Here is a 24,034-nt window from a genome sequence, read left to right on the forward strand (position 1 = left end):
CTGCAGCTTTTATTCTAAAGGGAAAAGTCAGATCATAAACCTTTAAACAGGAAAACACAAACAAGAAAACAATTTTAGGGCTTCCCTGGTGGCGCAGTGGTTGAGAGACCGCCTGCCGATGCCGGGGACACGGGTTCGTGCCCCGGTCCGGGAAGATCCCACATGGCGCAGAGCGGCTGGATCCGTGAGCCATGGCCGCTGAGCCCGCGCGTCCGGAGCCTGTGCTCCGCAACGGGAGAGGCCACAGCAGTGAGAGGCCCGCGTACCGCAAAAAAAAAAGAAAACAATTTTAGAAAGTGCTATGAAGAAAATAAAATAATTAAATAAAATGAAAATGGTATAGAGGAGCTGAGGGTAGGAACAGAGCTAATTATGTGAGGGTCGTTAGGGGAGACCTTTCTAAAGAGTGACATTTGAGCTACAACTTAAATGATGACTGGAAAGGGGATTTGCAAAGATCTAGGTGAAGGGCATCCTAGGGCCAAGTAAGAACTATTGCACAAGCCTATTGGAGGAATACAAGGAGTTAGAGCCTGATGGGAGAAGAGAGAACACAGGAAAGAGTGGTACGAGACGAACACAGAGGAGTAGGCAGGGTCCAGTTCACACAGTGCCTTACACAGGACCAATCCTGGACATTATTCTAAGATGCATGGAAGCCATCAGATGATTTCAAACAGAAGAGTGGCATAATATGACTTATCATTTTAAGAGCTCACCCTGATCGATGTTTGGAGAATGGATTATGGGGGGCAAGAGTGGACACCATTGCAATCACAAGCCATGAGATAAAGGAGGCTTGGACTAGAGGCGGAGCAAGACACGGGTCAATTCATGATTCATTTTCCAAGTAAAACTACCAAGACTTCCTGATGTAGCAGTTGTTGTGGGTGAAGGCAGCATGGAATTGATGATGACTTCTCCATCTAGTGACCTCAGCAACAGGATGGAGGAAAGTGTCATTAACTGAGATTGGGAGAAAAGTATTTGGGTTGGCCAAAAAGATCATTCGGGTTTTTTTCCGTAACATTCTACTGAAAAACCCGAAAGAACTTTTGACCAACCCAATACATGGTCCTCTGCTCCCAGAACCGTGGAACTCAGGAGAGCTCTGTAGTACAATAGTTCAGCTACATGATGAGTTCGCTTGGCTTCTATGCGCTAGCTTAGAAAACTCATCAACACTCAGGACATGTTTATCATGAAGAAATAACTAAAAATTCCAAATATCTTATAAATGATGTTTCAAAACATGGCTAAATTGAAAAACAAGAACAACAACAAAAAAGACAAGTGCTACTTTAACCTCTAGTCCTGACCACTGCCCCAGCTGGTTTGACTGGGGCTCCTTCCTTAGTAATGAGCTGAAAAAATAACTCCGTGGTTCAACCCAAGTGCAATAACCAAGATTTGGATTTGGGCTATATTTTTTGCTGTTTTAATTCCAAAAAGAAAGTTACAGGGATGGCGGTGGGGGGATGTCATTAAGAAGAGGCAAGAGTTTAAGTAGGTGGGAGAGCAGGAGTAGATGCTTTTATAAAGCAGCCTTGGGAATAAAGAAGCAGAGGCAAAGAAAAGTCAGGCCCAGGAAGAAAGCTCAGCTCTATCTCCTGCTAGGAGGAAAGGGGCAAGTGGGTTATCACACGCAAAGCAATGGCTAGAGATCTCTGTGTCCTGGGAAGGCTGACGGGGGAGGTGAGGGCGGTGGTGGCAGTGAGACTGTTGCCAGATATCTGAATACCAGAAGATCTCTCCATTAGTCATGCAGGCTAAATAAGAAAGGGGAAAAAAGGATACCCCGAGGTATTCTTATCTCAAACATTCTGAACCCCTGGAAATAAATTTGAGCAGGAGCTTAGAGCTAAGCTTTTACTAACATGAATAATCCAAAAGAGGCTTTTGATCCCTGTGCTGTCCAAAGCAGGAGATTGAAGCCCAGATTTGAGCATAAACTAGGCTACATGGATCATGAGGCGTGTGCGTTTTATAAAATTTCAAAACAAGGGTTACCTAATTAATCCTTGGAGAATCAGAAGCATAACTAAGCATGCTCACCACTCTCCCGTTCATTCTCTTCATCAGGAACTCACAGGGGCTTGTTTCTACAGCAGTGCACTCACTCCAGCCACCGCAGCCAAAAAATACCTACTCCTTAGTTCTTCTGAATCTTCTTTCTGCTTGAACTCTGACCTTTCTGCCACTTTCCCAGCCTCTTAACACTCTAAGGCTCAGACCCTTTGTCATCGCTGCCCGTCATGCGAAAGAAGCCGTAAGTCACCTTGCTAATCGGTTGCTGTGTTTCAGACATCTCAGCAGTTCTGTTCCATGACGTTATTAAATTCAACCCATAAAACTCATTTTGTCCCACAACGTATTATCCTTGAATTCGGCTCCACTTGTGTTTCTCCAAGGAAGGAATAACTTCATCTTCATAAATTATTATACTTGGTACCTCACTGCTAAAAATATGCTCCTGGCACAACCGATAAAACCTGGTCCTTCCTACTAAGAACACTCTCCCCTGCTACCTTCCAATTCTCCCAAAAGATGCAGACATGAGAAGCCCACTTGCTCAAAGTACTGGTCTCAATGAGTACACACTCTTCCAGTTCCAAGAAAGATCCTCATAAACATCGATATAAGTTGATGAGGATAACTGCTGTGACCCACTAAATCACTAGTAAATACCAGATAATTTGCTAAATTTTTGACCTGCATTGTCTCACCATCATCTTAACTGGGAAAACCAATTTCCCACGTTGGAATTGGCCATAATAAAGCACTGGTTTACAACTTGCGGTCTGCAAAGTATCTATTACCTGGCAGCAGGGCCAGAGCAGACTATTAATGATCCATACAATTCATACTTTTTCTAGAAACTCTCAATGCTTGCTCCATAAAAAATTACTTTCAGTCATGAGCACTGAGTTGGAGGAATCCTTCTGAAAGTACAAGATGTGGGTCAACTAATTCAGGCAGGTGTACCAATAGGCTTTAGGCTAAGTCACGCAAAGGTAACAGGTAATTTCACCCTCCAAAGTTTCAGTGATTTACACAATTATTTCTCACTCATGCCACATGTTCATCAGCTGTCACACAGCTCTAGGTAGACTGCATTCTGGGACCCTAGCTAAAGGAGAGGCCCTGCTCTGGAACAATGCAGGTTTATGAGAAAGAGGTGGAACCCTGTAATAGCTCTTAGATCTTCTACTATGAAATGGTACACATCTCACATCCATTCAGATTTCATTAGATGAAGGAGATAGCAAATATTTTGAAAAATACCACAGTGGAACAGGGTGGGGGATGGGAAGGAAGGGAGCAGCATAAGTCAGGGCATAAAGCCCTGGAGGGGAAATGAGTTGAGTATTATCTTTACTTCATTTCTCTGAGTCTTTCTGTCCGCACTTGCAAAATGGAGTTCATGTGGCCAACGTTACCATTTTCCTCAGAGATTTACTGAAGGCTCAAAGAGTACAATATATATAAAAGGAGTTTGAAAAATTCAGAGCACTCTGTAAGTAGGAGGCATTATTTAACGCTACTTGTACTACTCTCTATGCCTGGCAGATTGCATGATGTATATGCATCACACTGTTCTTTATTCTTCAACGTAACTGTTTACTACAGGAAGAAAAAGTTTATAGGCTCTATATAGACTCCAAATTCAGTAAGATCATGAATAGACCCCAACTGCTGTACTTTCCTCAGACACTACCTCTAATTGAAGCTAATGAATCAGAAACCACTTAAGACCAATCCACTGAAAATGTCATCCCAAAGGTAAAAAAGCCTCAGTAGACCAGATTCATAAAACATCAAAGTCCAACTACAGCAATTCTCAAAATGGGGAACGTTCCTGCTCGGGTCAGACGAGGCAAAATGAAACGAACTCCCGTGAATTGTATCATAGCTGACAAAGGGTCTTATTATCTTCTATTGATTGGCCAGGAGTTCCCATATCTTCTCTATGGCAATTTCTACGGCAGTCTCTGCAGAGCAGGAGTCCCTAATACACTATATCTCTGCTACTACCTTAGGAAGTTCAGAAAATTGAAAGTCTTTTGTGCTTCTTTTTCCACTGAAAGCCTGAATAGGTTTTTCAAGTTAGCCTGGACAATGTGTGTAATATTTTGTTTTAATTTGCAAGCCAGTCGTGCTCATCGTAGTTTGTGAAATATGGGTCATTTTCACTCCACTTACTCAGAGAAAAAAATAACTTGCCTGAAGCAGTTCATAAGTTATCTACTCCTCTCTATGCTATAGTGAAACAATGAACTCAGCCTCTGAGAGTCTCTAGTACCCAGGCAGGCATGTGGTGAGCATCCCAGAGGAAAATTCTGAAGACAGAGCTGGGTAAATGGCCATAAGCTAAATTTTACCAAAAAAGAATGTAGTATACATAGCTTTCTGCCCACCCAAAACCACCCATACACCTGCCTCCTATTGCTACAACTCTAATTAGTTCAGACAAAGGGCAAAGATCATTTAGTCTCAGGGAAGGCAAACCCCCTATTCCAAATCCGGGGGTTGGACACAATTAGCCCAAACCAATGACAGTCATCTCATTGGTCTCAGGGTGGAGAGGATGTAATCCTGGTCTGAAAAATAAGCAGAAGATTTCTGCATGGAGAGAGAGGCAAGGAGGTTACAAAGGACCTTCTAGGAAGGACTTTCTTCAAACTTAAAAACACAGAACCTGAGAGGGCAGACAGCAGAAGCAAGAAAAACTACAATTCTGCAGCCTGTGGAAGGAAAACCACATGCACAAAAAGATAGACAAAATGAAAAGGCAGAGGACTATGTACCAGATGAAGCAACAAGATAAAACCCCAGAAAAACAACTAAATGAAGTGGAGATAGGCAACCTTCCAGAAAAAGAATTCACAATAATGACAGTGAAGATGATCCAGGACCTTGCAAAAAGAATGGAGGCAAAGATCGAGAAGATGTAAGAAATGTTTAACAAAAACCTAGAAGAATTAAAAGAACAAACACCTAGAAGAATTAAAGAACAAACAAACAGAGATGAACAATACAATAACTGAAATGAAAACTACACCAGAAGGAATCAATAGCAGAATAACTGAGGCAGAAGAACAGATAAGTGACCTGGAAGACAGAATGGTGGAATTCACTGCTATGGAACAGAATAGAGAAAAAAGAATGAAAAGAAATAAAGACAGCCTAAGACACCTCTAGGACAACATTAAACACAATAACATTCACATTATAGGGGTCCCAGAAGGAGAAGAGAGAGAGAAATGTCCTGAGAAAATATTTGCAGAGATTATAGTCGAAAGCTTCCCTAACACGGGAAAGGAAATAGCCACCCAAGTCCAGGAAGTGCAGAGAGTGCCAGGCAGGATAAACCAAAGGAAAAACACACTGAGACACAGAATAATCAAACTGGCAAAAATTAGAGACAAAGAAAAATTATTAAAAGCAACAAGGGAAAAATGACAAATAACATACAAGGGAACTCCCATAAGGTTAACAGCTGATTTCTCAGCAGAAATTCTACAAGCCAGAATGGAGTGGCATGATATATTTAAAGTGATGAAAGGGAAGAACCTACAACCAAGATTACTCTACCCGGCAAGGACCTCATTCAGATTCAACAGAGAAATCAAAAGCTTTACAGACAAGCAAAAGCTAAGAGGATTCAGCACCACTAAACCAGCTCTACAACAAAGGCTAAAGGTACTTCTCTAAGTGGGAAACACAGGAGAAGAAAAGGACCTACAAAAACAAACACAAAACAATTAAGAAAATGGAAATAGGAACATACATATTGATAATCACCTTAAATGTGAATGGATTAAATGCTCCAAGCAGAAGACACAGGCTCGCTGAATGGATACAAAAATAAGACCCATATACATGCTATCTACAAGAGAACCACTTCAGACCTAGGGACACAGACAGCCTCAAAGTGAGGGGATGGAAAAAGATATTCCATGCAAATGGAAATCAAAAGAGAGCTGGACTAGCAATGCTCATATCAGATAAAATAGACTTTAAAAGAACGAATGTTACAAGAGACAAGAAAAGACACTACATAATGACCGAGGGATCAATCCAAGAACAAGATATAACAATTCTAAATATATATGCACCCAACATAGGAACACCTCAATACATAAGGCAAATGCTAACAGGTATAAAAGAGGAAATTGACAGTAACACAGTAATAGTGGGGGATTCTAACACCTCACTTACACCAATGGACAGATCATCCAGACAGAAAATTAATAAGGAAACACAAGCTTTAAATGACACAATAGGCCAGATAGATTTCACTGATATTTATAGGACATTCCATCCAAAAACAGGAGATCACACTTTCTTCTCAAATGCACACGGAACATTCTCCAGGATAGATCACATCTTGGGTACAAATCAGGCCTCAGTAAATTTAAGAAAACTGAAATCATATCAAGCATCTTTTCTAACCACAACGCTATGAGATTAGAAATGAATTACAGGGGGGCTTCCCTGGTGGCACAGTGGTTGGGGGTCCACCTGCCGATGCAGGGGGCACGGGTTCATGCCCCAGTCCGGGAAGATCCCACATGCCGCGGAGCGGCTGGACCCGTGAGCCATGGCCGCTGAGCCTGCGCATCTGGAGCCTGTGCTCCGCGGCGGGAAAGGCCACAACAGTGAGAGGACCGCGTACCGCAGGGAAAAAAAAATGAATTACAGGGAAAAAACAGAAAAAACACAAACACGTGGAGGCTAAACAATACATTACTAAATAACCAAGAGATCTCTGAGGAAATCAAAGAGGAAACCAAAAAATACCCAGAGGCAAATGACAATGAAAACACAACGATCCAAACCTATGGGATGCAGCAAAAGCAGTTCTAAGAGGGAAGTTTATACCTATACAAGCGTACCTCAAGAAACAAGAAAAATCTCAAATAAACAATCTAACCTTACACCTAAATGAACTAGAGAAAGAACAAACAAAACCCAAAGTTAGTAGAAGGAAAGAAATCATAAAGATCAGAGCAGAAATAAATGAAACAGAAACAAAGAAAACAATAGCAAAGATCAATAAAACTAAAAGCTGGTTCTTTGAGAAGGTAAACAAAATTGATAAAACATTAGCCAGACTCATCAAGAAAAAGAAGGAGAGGACTCAAATCAATAAAATTAGAAATGAAAAAGGAGAAGTTAGACATACACCACAGAAACAGAGAGCATCCTAAGAGACTACTACAAGCAACTCTATGCCAATAAAATGGACAACCTGGAAGAAATGGACAAATTCTTAGAAAGGTATAACTTTCCAAGACTTAACCAGGAAGAAATAGAAAATATGAACAGACCAATCATAAGTAATGAAATTGAAACTGTGATTAAAATTATTCCAACAAACAAAAGTCCAGGACCAGATGGCTTCACAGGTGAATTCTATCAAACATTTAGAGAAGAGCTAACACCTATCTTTCTCAAACTCTTCCAAAAAATTGCAGAGGAAGGAACACTCCAAAACTCATTCTATGAGGCCACCATCACCCTGATACCAAAACCAGACAAAAATACTACAAAAAAAGAAAATTACAGACCAATATTACTGATGAATATAGATGCAAAAATCCTCAACAAAATACTAGCAAACAGAATCCAAAAACACATTAAAAGGATCATACACCATCATCAAGTGGAATTTATCCCGGGGATGCAAGGATTCTTCAATATATGCAAATCAATCAATGTCATACACCATATTAACAAATTGAAGAATAAAAACCATATGATCATCACCAAAAAAAAAAAAAAACACACAAACACAGAACCTCACACAGAGAAGATTTTTAACCCCTGCCCCTTCCTTCCTTCTTTGAGTTGCTGGTATGAGGACACCATGTCTGGGGCTATGGCAGCCACCACGCAACCACAGGAAAAGCCCAAGTGTGCTGAAGATGGCTGAATGAAAAGAGAGGAGGGTGTTTGCTCTAAATGTTGATATTCACTCTACTTGGTTCTCAGTGCCTTCCATCCAGATGCCCAGTATGCGACCCCTGTTTTAGTCCCTGAGTTCTATTCTTAGACTGTAAATGGGCTCTAATGTTTAGTCATTTCTCCTTCTCTTTATGAACATGCCCTCTGGAATTGTGGAATATCCCCATGATCACAGAAAAATGACTAAAGCCCGAGGACATTACCATGACTCAAGGTGGTACCACAGTATACACTGACCCAAGGCCCCGTGCACACGAGTTGAGAAGCATGTTCAAGGAAACAGGGATTCAGACCTAAAATCGCTCAACCTCAACATAATCAATAAAATAAGGCCTCACACACAAAGGGTAGGCATAATACCACAAATGGTACCTCATAAAATTGATTCTATGTAACAAAAAACGAGGAGAGAATCAAAGAGTCCCAAAACAGCATTTGTACCAGCAATTTCCTCCCAGGTTCTGCCAGGTCTCAATAGCTCATGGGAGCCAGGAATGGTGGGTGCACTGCTTCCAAGAGACAACTAAAACACCTGCCAATGGTAGAATCAAGATTCAAATTATTTTGAGGTTCCTTCTATCATTTTTTATAATTGTTCATAGTCTCTCCCAACATATAGCAGAAGGTAAGAAAACAAATTTTTTAGACCACTACCTGGCTTGTGGGATATTTTCATGATAAATGGAGAGGAAGATGTTCACATTTTTTTATTTTAAAATTACAGTAATTTTCCGACAAAAAATACAAAATAGCATAAGATATAAAAAGTAAATGTTAATGTGAAGTATTGAAATTAATAGTCCTCTTCCTCAAAATTGACAAATATGTAACATGATGTTAATGGATAGATGAAAAGGTTCATAACTAAAGGGCAACTTCACCCTCCCAAGTGGCATGTCTCCCAAATCAAGTTCAAATCTATACAGGTAAGCAAAAGGAAAAAAAAATGTGTGTGTCGGGGATTAACTATTAGTTAGACTTATATTGCTAATGAGAACCAAAGCAGTAATAAAGAAAGTCTTCCAGAAGAAATGAAAAACAGAGGCTTCCTACCAGGTTCCAAACACTAACAGTAATTAGAAACATTTCCTTAACAACTGAAGAGGTCTTTAGTCAAAGCCAAAAAGTTAAGCAGGGGTCAACAACATAAAACAGAAGAATGGAAAGGAATTTACCATTATTGTCATCAACTGTCTTTACCTTGACAATACCTGACCCACCTGAGAACCAAATCAGTAGGAGGAGAGTGACCAAGATTTTGCAGCATTTATTCCAGTCAAGACATCTACCTTCCTAATTAACAGAACACCAAGGTTCAATATACTAGTAAAGATGACAGGAATAATTAGGTCCAACCAGGATGGAAAAACAGCCTAGCCATCACTTTGCCTGTAAGAATTTCTCTAAACTGATGGGAGAGAGCCAGTGAGCACTGGAGAAATGGATGGGCTCAGATTTTAGGGCACTGTACATGTAAATCCAGGGTCAGAACTAATCCCTGATCCTCTGGTATATTAAAGGAACAGGAGTATGCAATGCTTGCCCCCAGCGTGCTGAGCATGGAAAGAGGGGTTCACATAAGACAGAGGAGTTGCTCTGCTCTATAAAGTAGAAAAGGGGGGTCACTGAAGCTTGAGGCCACCAACCTACTATACCAATCCATGTGCCAAAGTTACGAGTCCATCTGTCACTGGGACTTTTAGTAGAGTTTGGGAATTAGCAACACATGAATCAGTCATTAGGCAACACAACTGAAAAAAAACGCTGCCCTTGGCAGGTGAAGATGATGGCAATTGGGTACAAGCTAGTATCAAAGCATCCATTCAAAAAGAGGATCCACCATGTAACATTTAACTGAAATTGAAGAAGACAATATACCCAAGTAAGACACTATAAAATGAGGTGTTTATGGTTTTGCTGGTGATTGAAAGGTCTTGCTTTTACATGCTACTAAGCACCCTGGATAAGTCAGAAGAAGAGAATATCCTAGATCGTTGGTATAATTTTTTATAGGATCCCATAGGACCAGAACCAAGTGAAGGCTTTCATTCTTCAACCACGTCTACCAGGAATATATTTCTCACAAGTTGACTTTATTAAATAGTTCACTTACCTTCACAGTAGGCAGAGTCTCCCTGGACAGAGATGTAACCATTCTTACACTCACAAGTAGCTTTGGTATTCCAGTTTTTGCACTCTGAGTTTTCACCACATTTAGGTCCTTCAGCACAAAAGTTATGACCTAGAAGAAGCAAATAAAATTTTACATCAGGAAAGAAAAGAATAAAAGACTTCCAAATAATAAAGCATGAGACATTTTTATTATATGTCAGCATACATGAGAACACGCCTTGGCAATATGCAAAGGTAAGCTGGCAAGGGGGTAGAAGAGTAGGACTAGGAAACTTTGGACCATCCCATGCTTCACATTTTTTCCCCCTAATATACAAACTTGCTAAAGTTGTTCCTTCATGAAGGCTTTTATCCATGTTCATCCTGAATCTTCTTTCTACTGCCTTCTTATATGACTTGTCTTTCTATAATTGTTTTATTACAAAATTTATGATACATAAGAGATATATAAAATGAATATATATGAATATATAAATTAAATGAATACAATATAATCAGTACCCCTTTATGACAGGTCCCCAATGAATCCTCCTCCCAGCCATCAGACAACTCTCTTAATTTGTGTTAATCACTCCCTTACATATTTTTATAGTTTTACCATACATAGGTATGTATTTCAAAATTATAGATTATTTAGTTTTGCCCATTTTGAACTTCACATGTGAAATCATACTGTAATATCTTCCATGGTGGTTTTTTTTCTATTCATCCATGTTAATGTCTATAGCTATCTTTCATTTATTTGTCAATGGTGTATAATATTCCATAGCATGAATATTCCAAAATTTATCCATTATACTACACATTGACATTTGAGTTATTTGCAGGTTTGGAATTACAAACAATGCTGCAAGAAATGTTCTTGAACATGCTTCCTGAGGCATACTTTTTTAACCACATGTTTAACATTTCTTTGCCCAAGAGTCTTCTTGAATCTCAGACATTCCTTCTAGGATGGTTATTTTTCTTAATGTATCCTTTATAAGTTCCTTTAATGAAGATATTTTGATAGTAACTGTGCTCAATTTTAATTTATCTAAGTATGTCCTTTGACCACCCTCTTAATTGAAAAATAGCTTTTTTGGGTATAGAGTTATTTTGCCTCATCATTTTGAAGATATTCCATTGTTTTCTGGCTTCTACTATCACTATTGAGAAGTCAGTTGTTAACCTAATCATCATTTCTTAGTATGTGACAAACACTTTCTCTGTGGCTTTTAAGATCTATTTTATTTGGTTGTTTGCTTGATGGGGAAGGGGGTTTGTTTGTATTCATTAACTTTAAGGTATTTAGGTGTGAATTTATTTTTATTTATTCTTCCTAGGATTCCTTGGGATTCTTGAATCTAAAGATTAAATCTTTTATCAATTTGCAAAATTATCAGGTATTTTCTCTTCATTCTCTTTTCACCATTTTATCTATTCTCTCTTTCTGGAATTCGAATTAGATAAATATTATTCCTTGCTTCTCAAGCTCTCCTCCATGTTTCTTAGACTTGCTTTACTATTCCCCTTGCTTTTTTCTATGCTGAATTCTGTTTAACTTTGGATGTATCTTTTGGTTTATTAATTCTCTCAAGTAGTGTCATGTTCTGTTTCAGTCATCCATATCCTTTTTATTTTACTTACAATTTTATTTTGTAGAATTCAATTTCTTTCTTTTTCAGTCTCCTTGATCAAATTTGTGGTCTCTTATTCTTTCATCTTTTAATTTCCTTTTTTAAAAACATATTAGACATATTTTATACAGATAACTCCAGTATCTTCAGTCTTCCGACTTTATTAAAGTAAAATCAGCATCTGATTTTGCAGTCTGTTTTGCTGAGTATCATGCATGAGGACTTATTTTCTTCTGTTTTGAGTGAGTCTCTTATTTGTGAGCTCATATTTTTTAGGATTTAATCTGTGGAAATTACTTGAGGTTTGGGCTGTAAAATTGTATTTCTTCAGAGAGCATCTGTGTTTGCTTTTGTCAGGTGCCTGAGGGAACTATCAACCCACAATCACTTTAAATTACATTTTGCCTTGGGGCATAAGGATTGAGCCACACGGGTAGAGTAAATTTAGGCCCTAAGCTTTCAGGAATGCAAACTTTTCTCTGCCATGCTCGCTATCTAGAGTCGAGACTGATAGGCAAGTCTTCTCTTGCAGAGTGGATTTTTCCTAGTCACCCACTGAGGATTTACCCTTCAAGGTTCTTGATTTATGCATCTCACACCAGCCCCAGGCTTTGTCTCCTGTCTACTTAAACAGTGTCCATTAGAAGCCAGATTCTACCATTCTACCCTCTGGGCAAATGCCAACTCCAGTGTGTTAACTTGTCTCAAAAGAATCACCCTTTTCCAACATTTCTGGTCTCTGATATTTTTTTCTCCTACCTCTATTACAAGCTGCACCAATTTCCTCCCGACCCCCCCCCCCAAAAAAATTTATGTTACGCATCATTTTTAGGTGAACAAGAAATAATAGGCTATGCCCACCACAGGAATTGTGAAGTTCAAATATAACAAGGTATATGAAGGTGCTTTATCATCTTTAACTCAGTACATTTTAGCAAATAATAATTATACTGCTACATCACATATTGCAGTCTCATTAAAAAAACAACTGTTCTTGGAGAGGAGATCTAATTTATAATTCAGGGTCTATACCAATAAACAAAATAAATCGCTTTGCCTGTCTAGGTACGTATACTAGGAAAGGACAACATCAGTGATCTTCACACTGTTTCTCAGAATCCTGGGCACAGATGAGTTGTCGGATAGGGCTCAAGTCCCCCACCCCTGATTCAAATAGAATAGCTTTGCTTTTATATTTTTGATACAGTGATCATGTGAACAACAGTTTCTGGCTTTAAAAAATATAGAAAACACTGAACTATATCAACTCCAAGTTTAATTCCTTTTGGTGATAACATTCTAGAATGTTTTTCCTTTGAAACAGAATTTTACACCAACACTCTTTAGACCACACTTAGTCTAAAAGATAACAACTCTTATTAAATAATAACATTCATGTACCTATATGTCTGGCATTACACTAGATGTTTTAAATGGGGATAATAATATACCTTATTAATATGTGTAGAAAGAGTTAAATGCGCTAATCCATATAAAGCACTTAGAGCAATTCTTGATACATACTAGGTGGTCACTAAATGTTAGCCACTGTGATGAGAATGATAATATTGACAACGACACAGAAGTTCAAGTAAGTTGATAACACTGTTATCCTCAGCTTCAAGATAAGAAAAGCCCAAACTCATTAATATCTAGCTAGTAAGTGGAGATGCTAAGATTCTAAATTAAGTCTGGTAAGCTCCAAGGCCCATGTACTTTTCCTGTATCCTCTCACAGAGCAAACCTAGCAAAAAAAAAAAAAAAAAAAAGTGAAAGATGTAGATGCTCCTTGTGACGTTAGAGAGTCGATCCACAGGCTTAGGGGAGCGTGGTACCACATCCAGTCTCACTACCTGACCTGCTAACTGGAGATTGCCCCAATCAAAATCAGAGGAAGAATTTGTTGGAATTGTGAAACATGTGTCAGTCAAGAACACTTTTACAAGGACTTGAAAAGCTTATAATAACCATTAAAAGTACGTGATGTTTTTGCTAGCAAAGGGACAATTTTTAGGCATCATAGCTTTCTTTGCCAGAGGAAGTGCCTGGCCTTCCCTCCCCACGTCAGAATTGATCAATTAAGTTATCACATTTTCTTTCATTATAATCCTTGACTCAATGTCATACGTGCATCCTTTGTTACATGGCTGTGTTGTTGTTTTTTTTTTTTCTTTCCCAAGACTGCAACTGTCCTCCTTCCACATGCATTTGACAGGCTGGAAAAAAGCCCCTCAAACATTGTTGATTTTCCAATGCATATCTCTCTATCAAGCATGTGCCATATCAATTCACAATGCAGAGAGCTGGGTCAATTGTATTTCAAGGACAATGAAGGGCCCCTGTGAGACAAACCAGTTTATGGACAAATCCACTTTGGTTGGGCCTCACCATTGTCCAAAAACACGGGTTTTGTTTTTTTTTAATTAATGCAGGCCTTTATTCAAGCAATATTTATTCAGTGCCTGCTTGCCTTTATGCATGAGTGAATAATCATCCACTGAATTTGTATGGGGCACCTACTCTGTGGACTGCAGCACTATGCAAGCTCCCGGGGGCAATGTCAAAATGTTTGAGACATTCCCTGACCACAAGGAAATTAGAAACTCTAAGGGGATATAAGCTAAATACAGGGGTAGTTAAGTTGTGAGCAGTACAAATTATCATAGTGTGTCAGAGAAGAAATCCCTCCTAGATGATGCAAAACTTGACCTTTGATTCATCACAGGTAGAAACCTGAAAAGGGGCAAGACACAGATCCTAGTGGGAGGAATGGAACTCCAGCCCTTGAGGAAAAAGGGTAAGTTTAAAGAACCTCAAATAATCTGGCACAGCTGTAATGATAATGATTAACAGTTACTGAGCATGTAATATATGCTAGGCACTCAGTGACGTGTTTCAGATGCATTATCCCATTTAATTCTGTTAACAACCCTATGAAACTGGAATTATATCCCTATTTCACAGATGTAGCAATTGAAGCTCAGAGAAGTTAGTGCACTTGTGAAAGTACACAGAGCCATATATATATATCATATATATATCATATATATATCATATATATATATCACCCTCTTTCTTATATCACTGTCTTTTTTTCCCAGAATCAGAAGCTGTGACCAGATTGTAGAATACACACGCACATGCGCACACATACTCAATATTCACATTATTTTACTTGAATATTTTTAATAAGTAGCTCTAGAGTCTGTGGAATTATCGTCCTATAATTAGAAGCACACAGTGACATCATTTAACTAGCACCGGTCCAAATACAGAGAACACTTTTATTATAAAAGCTGCTATTTACTGAGTTTTTCTAACTTGCCAGACATAGAGCTTCCCTGGTGGACCACTGGGTAAGACTCCGTGCTCCCAATGCAGGGAGCCTGGGTTCAATCTCTGGTCAGGGAACTAGGTCCCACATGCCACAACTAAGAGTCCGCATGCCACAACTAAGAAGCCCGCATGCTGCAACTAAGACCCAGCACAGCCTAAATAAATAAATACATAAATAAAACAGATTGGGTCATGTCACAATCCCCCTTAAAAAGAGCTAAGCATGTTACACACCTCAGATAGGTAAGTAAGGGAAACCCTCACAGCAACCCTAAAGATTACTATTATCCTCACTTCACAGATTAGGAAAATGTGGTTGGGACTAGCTTATCCAAGGTAACACATCCAGGAAGTGGGAGAGTTATGATTTGACTCAAGTTCTTGTTAAGACACTAAGAAAATTATTATTCTATGATTTAAATACTTTGGGGCATAGACAACTACTAATGATCATTCTCTGATGATGTTTGTGGATCTCAACTCCTGCTATGCCCTATAAAATTTTTTTAAATAGGCCCATTTAGGACCCAACTGCAGGCTCTGCCAATCTGTTCTTAAGAAAAATTGAGACTAGGCCAATTCTTGTGCTCAATCTCTTCTGGCCTCTGGCTGAGAACATCCACGCTTCTCTAGAAGCAATAACAAAGGCTCACACCGCCCTCTAAAAGCATAGGAAATAACACTGTCTTGCATGTCCTACTTTACATATTGTTTTTTGTTGTTGTTGTTTTTGTTTTTTTGCGGTACGCGGGCCTCTCACTGTTGTGGTCTCTCCCGTTGCGGAGCACAGGCTCTGGACGCACAGGCTCAGCGGCCATGGCTCACGGGCCTAGCCGCTCCGCGGCATGTGGGATCCTCCTGGACCGCGGCATGAACCTGTGTCCCCTGCATCGGCAGGCGGACTCTCAACCACTGCGCCACCAGGGAAGCCCACATATTGTATTTTATGTCACTATAGCCATAGCCCACTTGACATTTCATTTGGATGCCCTCACGGCTGTCTCGCAGCTCACTGAAACTGAACTCTTAATTCCAAAATCCATGCTCTCCAAGTTCTCCATAACCATCTGCAGGACCTGTATCCACTTAAACCATCTTCTTCTTTCTTTATTTTTTTTGAGTCATCTTTGTCCTCTCTCCTCAAATACTGGCCCTTGCCAAGTTCTATTAATTTTATTTCATGAATATCTCTGGAATCTCTTTCTCCCCCACTCCACAGCAAGAAGAAAAACTCATCCTATTCCAAACTGTCATCTCTCAAATGGATAGCACTTTATTTGCCTTCCTGTTCCCCTTTTTGCCTGTCCCTAATCTATTTTCCTCACAAACAAATCCTTTTAAAACATAGATTGGCATGGACATATATACACTACCAAACGTAAAACAGATAGCTAGTGGGAAGCAGCTGCATAGCACAGGGAGATCAGCTCAGTGCTTTGTGACCACCTAGAGGGGTGGGATAGGGAGGGTGGGAGGGAGGGAGACGCAAGAGGGAAGAGATATGGGAACATATGTATATGTATAACTGATTCACTTTGTTATAAAGCAGAAACTAACACACCATTGTAAAGCAATTATACTCCAATAAAGATTTAAAAAATTTTAAAAAAAAACATAGATTGGGGGCGCTTCCCTGGTGGACCACTGGGTAAGACTCCGTGCTCCCAATGCAGGGGACCTGGGTTCAATCTCTGGTCAGGGAACTAGGTCCCACATGCCACAACTAAGAGTCCGCATGCTGCAACTAAGACCCAGCACAGCCTAAATAAATAAATACATAAATAAAACAGATTGGGTCATGTCACAATCCCCCTTAAAAATCTTGTGAGGGCTTCCCATTTTACTTAAGAAAAAATACTAAATCCTTAACTTTGTTTGAAACAACGAACAGGCTCTCCTCTCCCTCTGTCATTTCCCTCCAATTGTATCAGCCTTTGTTTTAATTCCTCTAGTACTCCAGTCTCTTTCCTGATTCAGGGTCTTTGCAAGCTTGTCCCACCAACTCAGAACATTATGAAACATCCCTGCCAGAATAATTTCTACTCAGCCGTCAAGTCCCAGCTTAAATATATTCTATTCAGAGAAGGCCTTCTTGTCCCTCAGGTCTAAAGAAAATCCCATTACTCTCTCCCATACCACCCTATTCTTCTTGTTTATAGCAGGTATCACAATTACTAATTACATGTTAATTTCTGTGTTTATTTGTTGAATGTCTGTCTTCACATGAGAAGCTCACTTCTTCAAGGGAAAGGACCCTGTGAGTTTGTTTCCCTTGTGCCTAAGGCAATATCCAACACGTTATAAACACTCCAATATTCATTCGTAGAGCTAATGACTAAATCCTCAGTCTTTCAAAACTAGAATTAAAGGAGTGTTTTAAAGATGAATAAACCAAGGCTCAAAGATGTTAATTACCTTCCTTGTGGTCACGTGGCTAGCAGGGTGAAAGAGAGATATAAACCCAAATATGATTCTAATACCCAGTCTCTCTCCACCACTCTACACGACCTCCCAGCCATAATTTTAATCATTAAGGGACATTCAAGGAACGCCAACCCTGACCTGAAGAGACCAGTACTCCATCAGTCATTAGCAATTTCTAGTTCCTGACATGCCTTGAACCTTTCAAAGGAACAAACCTTATTTCTTTCTCCAGGACACAGTCCATTATTACTTGCTGCTTGGGGACTCAAAGTCAGAAGAAAAATAACATCACACGACAGAACACCATCCATGGATGAGATACCAAGATGAGTAAGACCCACTTGGAGCTTATTTACACTCGAGTGATGGAAATGAGCAGATGCTCAGAGGAAGACACACAGTCTGCTGAAATGGGATTCCAGGTTTCATTCCAAACACCTCCTTTAGTTCCTGGCAGAGGTACTATTCATTCATTTGACAAATATTAAGCCCCTGCTGTGTGCCCAGCCGCTGTGCTAGACAATAGGGATATAACAAAAAAGCCACAAACATCATAAACATGCCTTCATTCATCTAACACTCTAGCAGGGATGGCTACCCTTGAGTGTTGGGTTACAGGAAATATTGTGATGGAGAGGAGCAAGGTACTTCCGGAATGTATCACAGAGAAGGGTCCTAACACTAGGTATCAAAAGGAGATTTGAGGGGTGAGTGAGGTTGACTGGACAAATCATAAGAGTTCCAAACACAGGGAGCAGCATGTGTCCACGACATGATCAAGGAAACTAAAGAAGAAACATTAAGTGTTGGGGTCATATTTTCTCCTCTCATTGGGAGCGGTCTAAAATGTGGACTCCCTTCGTGGTCCTGAATCTAGAGTTCTATTGCCAGTGAAAGATCAATAACACTTGTAAAGCTCTTTGCTTTCTTTAAATCCATTGGCCTAACCTGCATATAATAAACCCTGCCCATCGTAATGAAGCCCTCACACTGCCACTCTCCAGATCCCACTCTGTACCTTTTTATAATTACAGCAAACCATCCACCCATTCTGCTTCATCTCTGGTTTCTCCATCCAACAATGGATAAGCATCTTTATGGTTTACTACTGTGACTTCTTCCACAGCAAGGAATGAATAGGTCACTACCCCTGGGCAGGAGTTAGTTTCTCTAAGATAAAGTTTGATTCCACATAGGGCACCACTGCTTGTCCTCAATCTCCCGCCCCTAATGCATCCCCCAAGGGTCAAGCAGGTTACCTTTGAAATGACAATCTGAAAATGCACCTCAGATTCCTCTACACTAACTCAAATCCTAGAAAGCCAATACTCCTCATATCACTGCTGCTTGCCCAAGCCTGAAAGTCACAAGGAGCAAAGGTAAACTGAGTACAATATATTCCATGTGCCTAGCTGGTATGGAGACAGCTCCACCCATGGACTGGCCCTATAGGAGGGATACGGCCCAAAGATCCTTTATGGGAACAGGACGCCCTAACGTACTCCACAACCAACATACATACCACAGAAGCCTGGGCCCTGGAGGGGTGAGGACAGTCCTTTAGCTCCTGTGGACAGAGGGTTGTAACATCAGGATGGGCCTACTAGAGACAGAGCTCTGGATTCTCACAGGTTCTGTCTTAGAAAGCAATTGGTTTTTCTACAGTAGTCAACACTTAGGGGTCTTCCAGTCCAAGGCAGCCTGGTCTTAGTTTCAGGTCTTCTCTCTGGGGCAATGTGCCTCCTTCCCAAGGCTCCCTGGGCCTGGATCCACTGTGGCACTTCCAGGAACACAGAATTCAAGGGCTCCCTGAGACTGAACTCTTCTCCAAATGCCCTCTGTTCCCAACCTCAACAGTTGAGCATACAGCCTTGTCATTCCAGTGCCCACTGTGGCCCACGGCTGCAGGTATTTTGATCGATTCCATCTATCAATATGCAGACGACCTGACCCATCTATAAACGATGCGTTCCTCTATACAGGCACTAGTTTACCTTCTGATTAAGTGCCTCTTTTACAGGTCTCTTTTCATCTCAAATACACTGAAATCCTCTAAAACCATTTCAGTTACAAATTCATCTAAGATGATGAGGAGGTCTAGAAAAAAAGAAAATCGTGCCACACCAAGACTCTTTGGGAGGAGTTAACTGAAGGGCATAAAATCTTAAGTAGTACAAGTAATAATCTCAACTAAGTTCAGCCCAGGCCAGATGACAAGGCAAGTGGGCGTGAATTAAAATTACAGGTAAACACATTGGGAACAGATGTCAGAAAGAACTTTTTCCTCAACACTGAAAAGCTTAAACATGCGGCCAAACCCTCCAAGGTCACTGGCAACACTGAAGATAAAATTAGAGCCAATTATGAAGGGAATAAAACCCTAAGGAGTAGAGCAAGCATTCTGGGATGAGCCACACGATTGGTGCGTTTTCCCGGAGCAATCCTGAGAAGACACAGTCAAGTTGGCTTTTGTTCCCCCTTCAACTGAGAGCACTGGCGACTTATGAGCAATCTTTTTCCACTGGGGCTACGTCCACACTTTTGTTACTCCTTCCAAGGCAGAAGCATAGACGTCACTAAGGTACCCACTCCCCTTTCTCCACCCTCGTGGCCTTATGCTTAAGTGGACGGGCTCCTGCTATAGCCATTACCTCAAGGCAATGATGAGGGTAAACAAATTTCATGCTGCCAGCACGCACTGTCCTGAGGCATCAGAAACAAACTGCACCAGTGATTAGGGCTGCTCTGGATAGTGCCGCTGGTGACTGAGATGGTGGATCCCAGCAACTGCAAAGTGGCTTCTCCCTGCCAACGTCTAACATCTTGATTCTTTTTGCATGTGTCTTCCCTAACTGTCCTGCAGTTCTGTCCCTAACAGCATCCTGGCTGCACCAGTAGCCCTGTGGATATAACTACCTGTTCAGCTGATTACCTTCAGTTTTCTCTGAAGGGTAGAGAAATGAGTTACAGCATTTGTCGTTACCCAAGATTTGAAGAGGCAAGGTGTCCAAGCACCAAGTCTGGATATCGGTTCTGCTGATACAACGAACAGTATAAATCAGCCAGAGCCTGTTATCCTTAACTCGAAGGTCTTAGGTCTGATTCCCACAAAGAGAAAAACCCAGTATAAAGCTATAATCTGCACCTCTCTCCTTGAATGGAAGCAAGAGGGGGAGGGAGCTGTATCACCATACCACCATATCAGAAAATGGGCATGACTCAGTGTAAAAAAAAAATTAGCTTCATAATCAAGCCAACACGTTAGGTCTTGAGGAAAAAAGTTATAACTCTGCAAAATGGGTCTTAACACTATTTCACAGATGAAACAGAGCCTTCAGCTGGTACTGAAAATAATTTCATTCAGTCATTGACATGAAAACGACAGGACTATTCTCTATGGTAGGAACATATCTTCATCCCTCCCTTTTCTCCTACATTCAAAGAATCGATTCATAAAATGTAATCATTAGGGCTTCCCCGGCGGCGCAGTGGTTGGGAGTCCGCCTGCCGATGCAGGGGACACGGGCTCGTGCCACGGTCCGGGAAGATCCCACATGCCGCGGAGCGGCTGGGCCCGTGAGCCATGGCCGCTGAGCCTGCGCGTCCGGAGCCTGTGCTCCGCAAGGGGAGAGGCCACAACAGTGAGAGGCCCGCGTACCGCAAAAACAAACAAACAAAACAAAGCGTTATTTTTTCCAAGTTGGAGAGCTTTATGGATACTATTTAATCAACCAACAGGGGGCAAAAAGCACCGTCTGTGCTTTCTCAAATTCCAGTCTAAACCTAATGAAAATAAACCTTGGAAAACTTCAAATCCCCAAGCAGGCATGAGAAAGGCTTTGACTCAGATTTCTGAGCGATGATACTGAGGGGTGATTTCCCTCAGACTAAAGACCTGACACTCCCAGTAAGACAAAGAGAGATGATAAATATGCTAATTGAAGGGCCTTCAGTACAGGTATTGAAAGAGGCTACAGCCACTTCCGTGTCTGTAATCAATAATATCAGGGTGGCAGAAACCACACAGCTGAAATCACACCACTGTGCTCATCCCTGAAATAAGTATTTCAGGTCATCAGTCTTACCTCTCTGTGTTCGCTCGCTGCCTGTCAATCAGGAGACAGTCTCAATCCACAAAGCAAATGGTATAGCCTCTCCATATGCAGGATAAAAATTAGTTTACACAGCAATTGAGCATTTCTCATCTTTTCATTACTTTCTGGTTTTGAGAGGGGCAAGGAGGAGGGGGAAGGAGAACTGAATAACGTGCCTTAGAAGAGGCCCAGCGGGCTTTCCCAGTCTAATTAGAATCAAAACTGTCCAGCCGCCCTCATCTTCCAAGACTCCACTCAGAAAACACGAGCACAGAGGAAAAGGTAAAAGACAAACAGAAGTCAAAGGGGAAAAATATCTCCCACAATATTGTGAGAAACTCTTAGGCTACTTTTAAGGACGCTGTTGGGAAATAAATTGGAATTAAGAGACACAGAGCAAAATTCATGGAGAGCATAGGTCAAGACAATGGACCTTTGAGCGCATCTGGATGGATTTTTTTGTCCATCATCACATAAATTTTACATTTTTATGAAAAAGAGAACATCCCACTGCCCAGACAAATATCCTTTTCATTTCCTGATTGTCCAATGTGCAGAGCAAGTCCCAGTATGTGGACAAGTGGGCTGAATATTCTGGGCTCCTCTCTGCTATGGGTCAACAGGAAAGGAGGTAATGACAGTAAATGGTGCTGACAAGGGCTTCAGTCAAAAATAACGCTTTTTTCATTCTAGGGTCTGAATTCTGAGATAGGAATAAATAGGAGAAATCTAAGAGAATCCATATACCCAAATGGTTTCATTCAACCTGCTTCCCAGGAAAAGAACGTCTCCACCTTTTCCCTATCTCTTCTAAAGACACACGTTGGTTCCTGTTAAAACACAGACTTGTCAAGGGACATAAATAACTCCCTCACTCACACGCGCCTCCAAGAAAAACCATCAGCTGCTAAATAAAAGAGCTGGTAGTTTCCCGGCTGAGAAGGAAGCAGGTGGGAGGAAGAAGAAAATCCTCAACTGTACAGATTGGCCCTGGCTATGATCGCATCTATGAGAAGCCCTATTCCTGCCTCCCAGTTTTCCCTCAAAGCTGACTTAGCTTTGGTAAAAGCCACCAGGTCGCTAGCAACAGGAGCCTTAAATGAGTCAACTTTTCAATGAGATGTCACATCTCTCAGCATCTTCATTGGTAAAAAAAAAAAAAAAAAAAAAAGTTTCTGCATCCCCAAGAAGTGCTAGCAGAAGCTGTGGTACCCAGTCTGTTGTAAACTGGGTGAGCAATGAAAATCTTCTTGAATTTCTGTGGGATAATCAATGATCCTGCTCGAATGAAACCATAAATCAGAAAGGATTTACATACACTGAGTCCCACTTGGCACCTTAACAAATATCAAGTGATGGATTTTGCATTAAATTATAAGACCTACTTAACAACCCTATCAGTTACCAATAAATGCATCCCTCTGAAATTCCAGTCAATCTTTAGTCTTTCTAAAGCATCTGAGCTGCAAATACACTTGTAGCCATGAAAGCAGATAAATCAGGGGAGATACTCTGACGGCATACCACGAATTCTAACAGCCATTTATGGTTATCCAGGTACTAAGTTTTCCTGGGAATTTTTACCAAAACACAGCTCTCTTAGACTAACCACAAAGAGAAATCTCAGCCCAAGCTGAAAACATGCCATGATCAAATATATACTTTTATATATCAGAAGGTACTAGAGGAGGGGTCAGCGAATTACGAGCCGCCACCCGTTTCTCAAAATGAAATTTTAATGAAACACAGCCACTAATTTATTTACCTATCACCTCTGCCACTTTGTCAATACAACAGCAGGGGTGAGAATATCTACTTTGTAGCCCTTTACAGAAAATATCTGCCAACGCTTGTGTTAGAGAAAAGACAGAAAAAAGTAAGATAGGATATAACCTGAGCTAAACTGTTATGCTCCCGGCTTCTTAACTCTAGAAGCTTCCAAGGTAAACCAGAAAGAATCTAACTCACTGGATATGTGAGAATGTGGAGAAGACTGTATGGTAGGTAGAGGTTTAAAATAATAGCAATGAGTTTAACTGGATGATTTTTTTGTAAGATTTCAAATCAATTTTAGATTCTCCTAATCTATTTAATTCTGCCTGGGTGAGAAGTTTCAGAGAGGAAGTGATATTTGATCCAGAGGATTTGAAGAAATAAATTTGGAAAAGAGGGGAATTTCAGGAATAGGCAGCAAAATAATTTCTGCTCGTGCATTAATTAGCAGTTAAGTGCTACTTACTTGAAGCTTTTTTCCTTGCAGGAAGTAAAAAAAAAAAAAGTATATAAATCTATGAGTAAGGATTCAGTGTATGTCATCCTCTGGCAGATAGGGGAATTGGCCCATGGAAAGAGCTGATAAGAATGTTTCCCAATCCCACTCATGAGGAAAAAATGCAATAATGATGGAGGAATTAATATTATTATAGGAACCATCGTTCACTGAATATTTATCACGTG

At 40.5% G+C, this 24,034-nt stretch overlaps 1 protein-coding gene across 2 annotated transcripts in view; it reads right to left on the minus strand.

Moving 5' to 3' along the window:
• The window catches only part of NELL1 (neural EGFL like 1), an 853,841-nt gene that overhangs the window by 630,234 nt on the left and 199,573 nt on the right, over nucleotides 1-24,034 (minus strand). For both annotated transcript variants that reach the window (XM_022583758.2, XM_022583757.2), the window contains exon 12: nucleotides 10,085-10,213. In XM_022583758.2, coding sequence (XP_022439466.1) covers nucleotides 10,085-10,213 — 129 coding nt within the window. The remainder of the gene's footprint in view (nucleotides 1-10,084; nucleotides 10,214-24,034) is intronic.

This window comes from Delphinapterus leucas, chromosome 7 (genome assembly GCF_059928025.1).
Source record: "Delphinapterus leucas isolate spDelLeu-1000000601 "Yukka" chromosome 7, BTC_Dleu_Yukka2, whole genome shotgun sequence".
Taxonomy (NCBI): domain Eukaryota; kingdom Metazoa; phylum Chordata; class Mammalia; order Artiodactyla; family Monodontidae; genus Delphinapterus; species Delphinapterus leucas.